The 14248-nt window shown below is 49.6% G+C and overlaps 1 protein-coding gene across 6 annotated transcripts in view; it reads left to right on the top strand.

The window, feature by feature from the left end:
- ARHGAP33 (Rho GTPase activating protein 33) overlaps positions 1-14248 on the top strand; it is a 174897-nt gene that overhangs the window by 33547 nt on the left and 127102 nt on the right. For 4 of the 6 annotated variants that reach the window (XM_068241858.1, XM_068241852.1, XM_068241857.1 and 1 more), the window contains exon 2: positions 12147-12229. In XM_068241858.1, the coding sequence (XP_068097959.1) occupies positions 12201-12229 (29 nt within the window). In that variant the 5' untranslated portion in view covers positions 12147-12200. Of the gene's footprint in view, positions 1-9899; positions 9922-12146; positions 12230-14248 lie in introns of those variants that run through there. The other 2 variants (XM_068241859.1, XM_068241853.1) reach the window with 2 other exon arrangements.

The following is a 14248-nucleotide window of genomic DNA, read 5'->3' as shown; positions in this document are numbered from 1 at the left end:
TGTAACGGTTGTAGTCAGAAAGAATTAGAGTCATACAGTTAGACCTGAAGCGGTCACACAGTGACCCAAATGAAAGTTGTATTACATATGTAGCCATCCTGCAAACATGGCTATTCAGTACCTGTACAAAGTATATTCTCTGTGTAATCATATCTGGGATTTGTGGTTCTATGAAATCAGCTCTGAAACAGTTAATCGCTAAATAGTTTGCTGTTTGCAGTTTTCCCTTCTACATTTAGGAGGAGAATTCTTCTCACCAACAGGAGAGCAGCTGTGGAGATTTTGTAGGCAATGAGAGAGAGTCTGAGTCTAATGCTGCATACACACTTGAGATAAAAGTCTCTGGAAAATGCAAGATCACAGACCAATTTTACCCCATTTCATGTAGTATGAGAGCCATACTCTACACAGTCTATTCTATGGAGCTGAACTCCCCATCAGATAAAATCTTTGCAAGATGCTGCACACAAAGATGCTGTACACATGCAACAGATCATTATCTGCAAAAGATCTCTTCCTGCAATAGATCCATTCCTTCAAAATGCATTCATAGTCTATGAGATCTGCAGATCCTCATACACACCTTGTATAACAGACTTCATCTGCAGATCTGAAAATCCATCCTGGTGGATCTGATCTGCAGATGATCTGCAGATGATTGCCTGCTAAACAAGGTGTGTATGATGATCTGCAGATCTCATAGACTATGAATGCATTTTGAAGGAATGGATCTATTGCAGGAAGAGATCTTTTGCAGATACTGATCTTTTGAATGTGTACAGCATCTGTGTGTGCAGCATCTTGCAAAGATTTCTGTCTGATGTGTGAGTTCAGCTCCATAGAATAGACTGTGTAGAGTATGGCTCTCATACTACATGGTAGGGGGTAAGATTTATGTCTGATGAGGAGTTCAGCTCCATAGAATAGACTGTGTAGAGTATGGCTCTCATACTACATGGAAGGGGGTAAGATTTATGTCTGATGAGGAGTTCAGCTCCATAGAATAGACTGTGTAGAGTATGGCTCTCATACTACATGGAATGGGGTATGATTGGTCTCTGATCTTGCCTTTTCCAGAGACTTTTATCTCAAGTGTGTATGCAGCATTAGCTCTGAGAGGAAGGAATGTTTCAGAAAGAGAGTTTTCAGTGAGTTGGGAGCAGAGGAGAACTGTCTGGAGAGAGAAAGGAAAAAAGCCTGATGGAGATCTGGAGAGCTGTGCTGTCTGTGAGGTGAAATCTTTCTCCAGTGACGTGATGGCATCCTAACTTAACAGGAGTGTTTGCAGGCCACTACACATGATTCTGTTTCTTACTGCCTCGTTTGAAGGAACTGTAAACAACCTGAGTTATTACTACAGTACTTGGCTGATAGTGAATCCAGTTTATTGGTTATGTCCTTTCATCTGCCTGCATTGCCGCCCTGCAGGTTCACAGAGCCAGCTTTGAGTGAGTGATTCCTGTTGGATTGTGACTTTCACATAATTAGACCTCCAGGGTCTTATGTAGGCCCGGCTCACCCATGTCGCAAAGTGAGGCGTCTTCCTCAGGAGGCGGAAGTCTGGGGGTGGGTGGGATGGCCGCCAGGCTGGAAGCCTCAGGCGGCAAAAAGTCTAGAGCCGACCCTGGTCTTATGTAACGCAGTTTCTAGTTAGGACTGAGACAAAAACTGTCATATTGGCCTAAAAATCTGCTCAGGGGTGTCAAGGCCTATCAGAAGAGGATCATTCCTATATATCTAATAATCCTGAGTGGATTACAAATACTGTTTTATATATGAGCTCCAACTGCCAGCCTACTACTTAGATTAACATTAGCCAATGTTTAGGGAAATTAGCTTAAATGTTTATCAGAGTTTGATTATAAGGGCTGGAACCCACAAGAGCGTTTTTTAAGCATTTTGGCAGCGCTGCGATACGCTAGCGTTTTGCCAAAACGCTCAGCTGATGTTAATGGGTGGGGCAACTTCCACAGGAGCGTTTTCGTTTCCCAGAAACGCAAACGCAGGACCTGCAGCATTTTGGGAGCGTTAGCGCTTCAATGTAAAGTATTGAAACGCTAGCAGAAACGCTCAGCAAAACCTAAACTGAGCGGTTTTGCTAGCGTTTTGCGGTTCAGCACACTGTAACAAAATTAAAAATAATTCACAGGACCAATCAGGATAAAAACGCAAAACGCTACACAACCGCTGAGCAAAAAAAATACACTGTTGCAAAACGCAACCGAAAACGCGCATGAATCCGCTTGCAAACCGCTCAGACAAAACCCTAGCGGTTGCGTTTTGCGTTTGCGGATTTCAGTGGGTTCCAGGCCTAACAGACTTTTTATACCTGTGTCATTTAAATTGTACTTAAAAAGACTGTAACAAAAAAAATTTCCCTGGGGGGGTACTCCCCTCGGGAGGGGGAAGCTTCAGGGTCCCAATGGGGCTTCCCCATCCCTGTAGCTGCATGCAATCCAGCGCTGGCTCCCCAGAAGTCTCCCACAATCCTGGCTCGACAAGCCTGACAAGGCTGGATATATTTACCTTCCTGGCTCCAGCGGGTGGCGCTGTTGCGGCTCTCAGCACGGAGATAGGCGGAAATAGCTGATCTCTGTCGGGTCCGCTCTACTACGCAGACACAGGAGACATGCGCCTGCGCAGTACAGCGGCCCGACAAAGATCGGCTATTTTCGCCTATCTCCGAGCGAAGAGCCGATACTGCACCTGCGCTGGAGCCAGGAAAGGTAAATATTTACATCCCGCTGTTCGGAGGGGCACAGCGAGACCGCCGCGGGACCGAGGGGGACGGGGGAAGCCTCGATAGGATCCGGAGGCTTCCCCCACCCGAGGTGAGCACCCCCCCAGGGGAACTTTTCTTAGTTACAGGTTTTCTTTATGATTTACTGTGATTTTGGGGATTGACATCTCTGTATTGTCTGGTGCTTCTTTGGGCCAAACCCTTTCCAGAGACTTTGAAGGTGTCATTCTCTATTGCATTCCTTTGCAAGCAACTGTCGGTATTCCATTATTGCCATAACTGTGAGCTCAGATGCTATGACCTATCTGTCAGAACATATTGCTAGAAGGTAAATTGTTCATTTTATCTTTATTACTGGGTCTCCGGATCCAATAAAATTGCTTAGCATTATATGGCTGGTTCCTGTGTATCACTGGAGGATGTGAGTGTCACTGGAGTTGGAAAAAAAGCAGGACCCATCTAACACAGCTACACCTCCAGGTGCGCTACACAGAGTCGGGACAAGGTCCTCCAGCACCCAAGGCTGAGACACCAAAGTGCCCCCTCCATCTCTCCCACCCCAGCCATCACACATGGATTGCTATTAGACTAAGAGGCTCCCCAGGGACCTCAATACCTTAACCTATTTTGGTTCCTGGATGTAGAAAGTACGTCCAGGAACCATGCGCGCTCCCGCGGCCGATCGCGCGCGTGCACGCGTGCTCCCGGCCCACGGTTCGTTAGCCAGGCAATCAGTGAATCGGGCTACGGTGCCCGATCACTGATTGCTCTCCCCCGCGCTTTTTCTGGCTGACGCCTCCCCCACGCGTCACTCTAAGCGTGTGTTACGCTTAGAGTGACGTCATGTAAACCACTGTTCCCCAACCCTGTCCTCAAGGCCCACCAACAGTGCACATTTTGTGGAAATCCAGAGGTAGTTAATCAGCTCTGCTGAGACACTAATTACCTCACCTGTGCATATTTGTGGTTTTCTGCAAAACATGTACTGTTGGTGGGCCTTGAGGACAGGGTTGGGGAACTCTGAGTAAACAAACTCATGGCCGCCATCTTGTGGCCAAAAAGTAAAACTACAACTAAAAAAAAAAAAAAATCAACACACATTTACATTAAAAACCTATAGTTTCCATCCCACCCTCCCAAAAATACCCACACAAAATGTTTAATATATAAAAAAAAAACATTACAATAAAAAAAAAAAACATGTAAATATTTACCTAAGGGTCTAAACTTTTTAAATATCAATGTAAAGATGAAATATTTCTATATTTTTTTTATTTTAAACTTGTAAATAGTGATGGATGCAAAACGGAAAAAATGCACCTTTATTTCCAAATAAAATATTGTCGCCATACATTGTGATAGGGACATAATTTTAACGGTGTGATAACCGGGACATATGGGCAAATACAAAACGTGAGTTTTAATTATGGAGGCATGTATTATTTTAAAACTATAATGGCTGAAAACTGAGAAATAATGATTTTTTCCGTTTTTTCCTTATTCTTCCTGTTAAAATGCATTTACAGTAAAGTGGCTCTTAGCAAAATGTACCCCCCAAAGAAAGCCTAATTGGTGGCGGAAAAAACAAGATATAGATCAGTTCATTGTGATAAGTAGTGATAAAGTTATAGGCTAATCAATGGGAGGTGAACATTGCTCAAGTGAAAACGACGGAACGCGAATGGGTTAACCTCCTTGGCGGTAACGGGCTAGCCGCCGCAGGGGATCACATGGCCCCGGGAGGATTTTTTTTTGCAAAATGTGTTTGATATATCTTAGCTAGCTAACTATGTTCCCCAAGTGCCTCCGCCCCCCCCCCCCCCGATCCCCTGTGATCGCCGCCATAATACATACCCCCCAGGGACCCCGCGATGGCGTCGCCTCCCAATCAGCTCCAGGCCTAGCTATGGCGGCGATCGGGACTGCGGATGACGTCATCTCCGATCGTTGCCATAGCAACGAGTGAAGCTCAATGGGAAGCTGCGGCTCTCGCGGGATCGCTGAGGGGTACGTATTGCCGGCGGCGATCGGGGGGGGGGGGGGGGGGGGCTGTGCTAAATGGTGCGGCCGCGCTTGGGGGGACATAGTTAGCTAACTGATATAAAACACTTTTTGCTACAAAAAATCCTCCCACGGACGCAATCTCTAAAACTGTGTACCGCCAGGGAGGTTAATCAGTAATTATCTGGCTTGCAGTGACTGCCATCCTCTTTCTTATTTATCTCTGCTTCAAACACAATAGCAAGACGTTTTAAATCAGGATGATACCATTTATTGGCTAACTAAAACGAATAAGAATAAGCAAGCTTTCGGCCTTGCAGCCTTCATAAAACTTCTTGCTTTTACTGATGGCTAACACAGTACAATACCCTACTGCTACTACGCAAACACAATAGGGGAATGATAGCTGAGTGAGTTATGTACCCCCTCCTACACTGTGTCCTGAGGCTGGAGCCTCTCTCGCCTCTGCCTCAGGCCAGCCCTGCGCCCCCTCCTACACTGCGTCCTGAGGCTGGAGCCTCTCTTGCCTCTGCCTTGACTCGGCCCTGCGACCCCTCCTACACTGCGCCCTGAGGCTGGAGCCTCTCTTGCCTCTGCCTTGACTCGGCCCTGCGACCCCTCCTACACTGCGCCCTGAGGCTGGAGCCTTTCTCGCCTCTGCCTCGGCCCTGCACCCCCTCCTACACTGCGCCCTGAGGCTGGAGCCTCTCTTGCCTCTGCCTTGACTCGGCCCTGCGACCCCTCCTACACTGCGCCCTGAGACTGGAGCCTTTCTCGCCTCTGCCTCGGCCCTGCACCCCCTCCTACACTGCGCCCTGAGGCTGGAGCCTCTCTTGCCTCTGCCTTGGCCCGGCCTTGGGCCGCTACACATATAACAACATGTTAAACAGAACCAAACACGTTCAACAAAATAAACCAAAATTATCGTCACCTGTGTAGGGAGTTTGTGTCCTATATCTCATCTCAGTACAGGGACTCGGAGGTAGCGTAAGGGTGGGAAAGAGTTTTTATTATTTAGTAGTGGAATTTGGAGCAAAGTAGGACTATGCAGGGAATTTGACTTATGCAGGGTCATTGATACGGGTAGGGATAGTTGTGGAAAGATATGCTGCCAGTTAATGTCTAACAAAGACTCACAAGTAGAAGTGGAATAAGGCATGTGAAGTTTAACGCGTAACGCACATTATGCATCCGTTAATACCATGTGTTCTCGGCTGCAGCTATAACGTATGTATTACGTCAGCGCGTGTAATAACAGATGCGTCACGCGTTTTGCGATGCGCACATTAAAATTGACGTACGTTATCAGCACAAAGTAAACTTTAGAGTCCCCATCGTGATGTCTTTCAAAGTGCGAACAAGACGCCGTCAGCTTTATTTTCTCAAATGCCACAAAACATAAAGAATGAACGAAACAAACAGGCTAAAAATACGCAGAGGATAGACGTTTCCTTTGAGATGTGAGTAACACGACTCTGCGGGGGGATGTCGGGGAGAGCGAGAGGCGCACAAGGAGATTAGGACGGGAAAATGACAGGCTTTCGTGGAATTGGCAGGTGGGGAAATCCATAGGCGGCAAGACATCTGATACCTGTCATTATCTGCTGGAAGTGGGAATTAGGCCTAGAAGTACAGAGGTATTACCCAGCACGCACTGCGCGGGGCAGCACAGAGGCGTTACCCATCATGCACTGCGCGAAGCAGCACAGAAGCATTACCCATCATGCACTGCGCGAAGCAGCACAGAAGCATTACCCATCATGCACTGCGCGAAGCAGCACAGAAGCATTACCCATCATGCACTGCGCGAAGCAGCACAGAAGCATTACCCATCATGCACTGCGCGAAGCAGCACAGAAGCATTACCCATCATGCACTGCGCGAAGCAGCACAGAAGCATTACCCATCATGCACTGCGCGAAGCAGCACAGAAGCATTACCCATCATGCACTGCGCGAAGCAGCACAGAAGCATTACCCATCATGCACTGCGCGAAGCAGCACAGAAGCATTACCCATCATGCACTGCGCGAAGCAGCACAGAAGCATTACCCATCATGCACTGCGCGAAGCAGCACAGAAGCATTACCCATCATGCACTGCGCGAAGCAGCACAGAAGCATTACCCATCATGCACTGCGCGAAGCAGCACAGAAGCATTACCCATCATGCACTGCGCGAAGCAGCACAGAAGCATTACCCATCATGCACTGCGCGAAGCAGCACAGAAGCATTACCCAGCATGCACTGCGCGAAGCAGCACAGAAGCATTACCCAGCATGCACTGTGTGAAGCAGCACAGCAGCATTACCCAGCATGCACTGTGCGAAGCAGCACAGAAGCATTACCCAGCATGCACTGCGCGAAGCAGCACAGAAGCATTACCCAGCACGCACTGCACTGCACGGGGCAGCACAGAGGCATTACCCAGCATGCCCTGCGCGGGGCAGCACAGAGGCATTACCCAGCACTTACTGCGCAGGGCAGCACAGAGGCATTACCCAGCATGCACTGCACCAGTTAGCACAGAGGCATTACCCAGCATGCACTGCACCGGCAGCACAGAGGCGTTACCCAGCATGCACTGCACCGGCAGCACAGAGGTATTACCCAGCATACACTGGGCAGGGCAGCACAGAGGCATTACCCAGCATGCACTGCGTGGGGACGCACAGAGGCATTACCCAGCATGCACTGCGTGGGGACGCACAGAGGCATTACCCAGCATGCACTGCGTGGGGACGCACAGAGGCATTACCCAGCATGCACTGCGTGGGGACGCACAGCGGCATTACCCAGCATGCACTGCGTGGGGACGCACAGAGGCATTACCCAGCATGCACTGCGTGGGGACGCACAGAGGCATTACCCTGCATGCACTGTGTGGGGCAGCACAGAGGCATTACCCAGCATGCCCTGCGCGGGGCAGCACAGAGGCATTACCCAGCATGCCCTGCACGGGACAGCACAGAGGCATTACCCAGCATGCCCTGCACGGGACAGCACAGAGGCATTACCCAGCATGCACTGCGCAGGGAAGCACAGAGGCATTACCCAGCGTGCCCTGCACGGGGCAGCACAGAGGCATTACCCAGCATGCACTGTGCGGGGCAGCACAGAGGCGTTACCCAGCGTGCCCTGCACGGGGCAGCACAGAGGCATTACCCAGCATGCACTGTGCGGGGCAGCACAGGCATTACCCAGCATGCACTGCGCGGGGCAGCACAGAGGCATTACCCAGCGTGCTCTGCACGGGGCAGCACAGAGGCATTACCCAGCACGCACTGTGCGGGGCAGCACAGGCATTACCCAGCATGCACTGCGCGGGGCAGCACAGAGGCATTTCCCAGCGTGCTCTGCACGGGGCAGCACAGAGGCATTACCCAGCACGCACTGTGCGGGGCAGCACAGGCATTACCCAGCATGCACTGCACGGGGCAGCACAGAGGCATTACCAAGCATGCACTACGCGGGGCAGCACAGAGGCATTACCCAGCATGCACTGCATGGGGACGCACAGAGGCATTACCCAGCATGCACTGCGCGGGGCAGCACAGAGGCGTTACCCAGCATGCACTGCGTGAGGCAGCACAGAGGCATTACCCAGCATGCACTGCGTGGGGCAGCACAGGGGCGTTACCCAGCATGCACTGCGCGGGGCAGCACAGAGGCGTTACCCAGCATGCACTGCGCGGGGCAGCACAGAGGCATTACCCAGCATGCACTGCGTGGGGCAGCACAGAGGCATTACCCAGCATGCACTGCATGGGGACGCACAGAGGCGTTACCCAGCATGCACTGCGCGGGGCAGCACAGAGGCGTTACCCAGCATGCACTGCGTGAGGCAGCACAGAGGCATTACCCAGCATGCACTGCGTGGGGCAGCACAGGGGCGTTACCCAGCATGCACTGCGCGGGGCAGCACAGAGGCGTTACCCAGCATGCACTGTGTGAGGCAGCACAGAGGCATTACCCACCATGCACAGCACAGGGCAGTACAGAGGCATTACCCAGCATGCACTGCGTAAGGCAGCACAGAGGCATTATCCAGCATGCACTGCACGGGGCAGCACAAAGGCTTTACCCAGCATGCACTGCGCGGGGCAGCACTGAGGCATTACCCACCATGCACAGCGTGGGGCAGCACAGAGGCATTACCCAGAGTGCACTGCGCGGGGCAGTACAGAGGCATTACCCAGAGTGCACTGCGTGTGGCAGTACAGAGGCATTACCCAGAGTGCACTGCACGGGGCAGCACAGAGGCATTATCCAGCATGACCTGCGCGGGGCAGCACAGAGGCATTACCCAGCATGCACTGCGCGGGGCAACACAAAGGCTTTACCCAGCATGCACTGCGCGGGGCAGCACTGAGGCATTACCCACCATGCACAGCGTGGGGCAGCACAGAGGCATTACCCAGAGTGCACTGCGCGGGGCAGTACAGAGGCATTACCTAGCATGCACTGCGTGGAGCAGCACAGAGGCGTTACCCATCATGCACTGCGCGAAGCAGCACAGAAGCATTACCCAACATGCACTGCGCTGGGCACCACAGAAGCCCATTACCCAGCATGCATTGCGCAGGGCAGCACAGAGGCGTTACCCAGCATGCACTGCGCGGGGCAGCACAGAGGCGTTACCCAGCATGCACTGCGCGGGGCAGCACAGAGGCGTTACCCAGCATGCACTGCACGGGGCAGCACAGAGGCGTTACCCAGCATGCACTGCGCGGGGCAGCACAGAGGCATTACCCAGCATGCACTGCGTGGGGCAGCACAGAGGCATTACCCAGAGTGCACTGCGTGGGGTAGCACAGAGGCATTACCTAGCATACACTGCGTGGGGCAGCACAGAGGCATTACCCAGTATGCACTGCATGGGACAGCACAGAGGCATTACCCAGTATGCACTGCATGGGACAGCACAGAGGGATTACCCAGCATGCACTGCGCGGGGAAGCACAGAGGTATTACCCAGAGTGCACTGCGTGGGGCAGCACAGAGGGATTACCCAGCATGCACTGCGTGGGGCAGCACAGAGGTATTACCCAGAGTGCACTGCGTGGGGCAGCACAGAGGCATTACCCAGCATGCACTGCTCAAGGCAGCACAGAGTCATTACCCAGCATGCACTGCCCTTGGTGACCGTCCTGCCCGGGCAGAGTTCACGGCGTTGTCAGGGTGAGGACAGGCGCTCCTGGCGTCCGCTTCTGTCCTCCTTTGTGTGTGTGAATCTGGATCGCCTTACGCTCATTCATCATTCATGAGATTAAAGTAACAGAGCCATTACTGCCGAATAAAACGCGATCATAAAACTTTTACGAGGATGACTGTTTAAGGAAATCCTGTGGCGGCTCTGAGCCCAGGAGAGAGAGAATACGGAGGACAGCGGCGGTGAAAACTGCTCGTCTGAACGATCAGCACTTCCAGGGAGGCAGACTGCGCTAAATGGAGATAGAGAATGAGATCATCGTCTACATGCAAGTAGGAAAACACTGATACAAAACTGCCAGGACTGGAACAGAAATGTCCACCTTTTATGTGTGAACCCAGCCATACAAACACTTACAAAACTGATGCCAACTGTCAAAAACTGGCTTCACACCTTTTATGTGTGAACCCATCCTAAAGGTGGCCACACACCATACAATAAAATGATCCAATTTTGCGGCAATTCACAAAAAGTGATTTTTTTTTCATTTGTTTGAGAAATCTGATTGAATTTCCTGTCTTTCTTCAATAAAAGAAGATCGGGAGTGTCGGAATTTTTCTGTTCAATTTTCATAAATATTGAATGGTGTAGGGAAGATTGTAAATTACAATATTGTCAGATCGGGCAAGATTAGCTGCATGCTTGTTTCTGTTGTTATTCTAAAGGGGCCCATACACCTAACGATTTTCCCGCCGATATACAGCAGATTCAATCACTGTGATCGAATCTGCTGTAAATGATTACGCAAACGATTGATTTCCGTCCGACATCAATCGTTCCCATCGATTCCCGTTGATCCGTCCGTGCGGAAGATTTTGCTGGATCGTCGGCAAGTCGGGAGTGCGTCGATAGCGGCGTTTCGAATGCCCGACGACCGACGCAATACAGCGGCAATAATACATTACCTGCTCCGGCCGGTGCAAGTCCCCTGGTCACCGCTTTCTCTTCTCTGCTGGGCTCCAGGGCTGCAGCTTCACTGAACTTCCTGTCCTGGCAGGAAGTTTAAACAGTAGAGCGCCCTCTACTGTTTAAACTTCCCCGGACAGAAAGAAGTGAAGCCAGCCGGTGCTCCAACGTTTTATCCTACGCGTCGATTTTGCCTACTTTACCTTCTGCGCGTGCTCAGTACTTTCCACGCCCACTCTGCACATGCGCATTTAGGTTTTTTCATTTCCCCTCATCGTTTTACCCTACGGGTGTGCGTAGTAATAGCCTGTGGTTGGAGGGAGTGCAGCGGCAAGTGTGTCCTAATGAGCAGGCCCCTTTCTAGGGGCCGTGCAGCCGCCCTGAGCACAGATTAATCATCTATAACTGCTACATTTTCAAACTTATTTCCATTATTACTTTATTAGCAATAATATACAGTAAAACACATATACAATCAGCCTATTTCCATAGTAGGTTATTTCGATTTGTAGGTCTCCTCGATGGAGTTTCCATCATTCTGTCATTAGCGTAGGACATTTCGACAATGTAGGACAAAACGTTGGAGCACCGGTCCGGAACCCAGCGGAGAAGGTGACAGCGGGGACTCGCGCCGGCCGGAGCAGTTAATGTATGCGGGGGGGCCGCATCCGGCAGCGGCAGCTCCACAGATTGTGATTGGTTTCATGCTGAAATCGATTCACAATCTGTTTGCAGTAAAGGCGGCCATACGATCCCTCTCTGATCAGATTCGATCAGAGAGGGATCTATCTGTTGGTTGAATCTGATAGCAAATCGACCTGTATATGGCCACCTTTACACTACTGCAGCCAAATAGATCATCAGGGCTGCAACTGGTATTGGTTATTAGGAAGTAAATATGGCAGCCTCCATAGCCCTCTCACTTCAGCTTTCCTTTAAATGCTCATCAGTTCACTATTGCTCACCTGCCATCTTCATAACTTTATCCGCCTTCTTTGGATTAACAGCCCACCTCTCTTATGTGTCCCTCTTTCCCACCCCTTAGATCGTAAGCCTGTATGGCAAGGCCCTCCTCTATGTGTGCTCTTCTCCACCACCATAAGAACTCAGTAATTTGTCTGCTATATTTATCCTCATATAGTTACATTGGTATTTTGTGTACCATTGTTGAACGCTGTCATGCCCCTGTGTTGTACTGTCTCCCCATCTTGTGTGCAGCGCTGTGTAATAAGTTCGTGTTTTATAAATAAAGTTTATAATATTTGACAATGGTATTGCTGTCTTGCAGCGATCTATGTGATGGAGGTGCTCTTGCCTGGCCAGGAGGCCGCTACAGAAGACAATGACCTCGACAAGGAAGCTCAGCCTAAGGTACGCTATCACGCTTATGCAGTCATTCTGTAAACTTGAACAGAGGAGCCAAAAGAATAATAACGGCTTTTACTAAAAAATGCAAAAAGGGAAGTTGGACTTACCCCCGTCCACAATAGAAGATACAAATATGTCTGCGTCAGTTAAAAAAAAAAAAACTTTACTTGACTACTCCACAATGCAATGCGTTTCGCAGGTGAAATCCTGCTTCATCAGGTGCAACTAGATTAGGTTCTCAGGAAGGCAAGCGCCTCTGACAGAGAACATCATACACCAGCAGGGGCTCTCGCTTTCCCTTTTTGTACCGCTTCTGCAGTGACTCAATACAAGATGCTGTGGCCACAGCCCAACTAGCAGCGGGTCCTTTATATGACAGAGGACCCTTTATCCCATGACCGCAATCACCTGCTGTGCATGCGTGTAATCATCCTGACAGCAGCTGTTTGCAGGTCTGATGTAGTCTCTAGAGTAGTGATCATACAGCCACAATGCTAACACTAGCCAGTCATGTGCAGATATTAAAGAGGACCTGCCGATGGGCATGGCCGCAGCGTCAGCCCCAGGACCGTCCAATGCCGACCGGTTTAAGGTCCTGTGGGCGTGTTTTGCAGGAGATAGCGCATCTCCGCTTGAATGACGGATCTCCGCTCTGTCATCAGCCTCGCAGCCTCTTAATAACCCCAGGATGTTTTTACAAGTCAGAGAGTCCTGCTGCCACTGTGCACGTGCGCGCTCCCGCGTGTGCATTCCCGTGCGTGTGCACGTGAAAAATAGTGAAAAAAAAACCACCAAAGAAAGAATACACCTTTTTTTCCAAATACTATATTGTCACCATACTTTGTACGAGGGACATAATTAAAATCTTGTGATAACCAGGACAAATAGACAGATAAAATGTGTGGGTTTTATGCACAGTGCTTATATTAAAACTATAGGGGATGAAATTGGAGAAATTGGGTATTTTTTCATTTTTTTTACTTGTTTTTCCCTTTAAAATGCATAGAAAATAAAGTAATTACTGAAAACAAATATAAACTCCAAAAAGCCCAATTGGTGGTGAAAAAAACAAGATATAGGGCCTGGTGCACACCAAAAACCGCTAGCAGATCCGCAAAATGCTAGCAGATTTTGAAACTCTTTTTTTTATTTTTCTATGGCGTTTTGCTAGCGTTTTGCGGATTGCTGCTGCGGTTTTCAGTATAGCAGATTTCATATATTGTTACAGTAAAGCTGTTACTGAACAGCTTCTGTAACAAAAACGCCTGCAAAACCGCTCTGAACAGGCGTTTTTCAGAGCGGTTTGCGTTTCTCCTCTACTTAACATTGAGGCAGAAACGCATCCGAAATCCAAAAAATGCCTCACCCCGGGAGGATTCATTTCTGCAAAACGCCTCCCGCTCTGGTGTGAACCACCCCATTGAGATACATTGACCAAGCGGATCCGCAGCCGCAAGCGGCTGCAGAAACGCTGAAAAAGCCGCTCGGTGTGCACCGGGCTGGTGCACACCGAGCGGCTTTTTCAGCGTTTCTGCAGCCGCTTTAGACCAGGCTTTCTCAACCAGGGTTCCTTGGAATTTTCCCCCATCGTGCTCGAAGGACATTATAACAGGGGGTACTATAAAAAGCTCCAAATTGGGGCCAGATTAATAATAATAAGCACATTTAAAAAAATCCCTAGGATAAGGATACAGTATAATGAGTGGCAGTATAATAAGGGGTAGTGAAATAAACTCACTTACTTTTAAAGATCATGCCTCATGCAAAATAAATGCAGGGGTTCCTCTAGATCAAAAAAAATGTTTACAGGGGTTCCTTGAGTTCCAAAATTTATTTGCAGGGTTCCTCCAGGGTAAAAAGGTTGAGAAAGGCTGATATAGATCATTTCATTGTGATTAGTAGTGATTAAGCTATTGGCATATGAGTACTGAAGGGTGAAAATCGCTTTTGTCCATTAGGGTAAAAACGTCTTTGAGGTGAAGTGGTTACATCTACTTTTCAAGTTTTAACTGTTCTATTATT

Source organism: Hyperolius riggenbachi, chromosome 6 (genome assembly GCF_040937935.1).
Source record: "Hyperolius riggenbachi isolate aHypRig1 chromosome 6, aHypRig1.pri, whole genome shotgun sequence".
Classification (NCBI taxonomy): Eukaryota; Metazoa; Chordata; class Amphibia; order Anura; family Hyperoliidae; genus Hyperolius; species Hyperolius riggenbachi.
The sequence above is the reverse complement of the archived record's forward strand: the minus strand, read 5'-3'. Positions and strand labels throughout refer to the sequence as shown.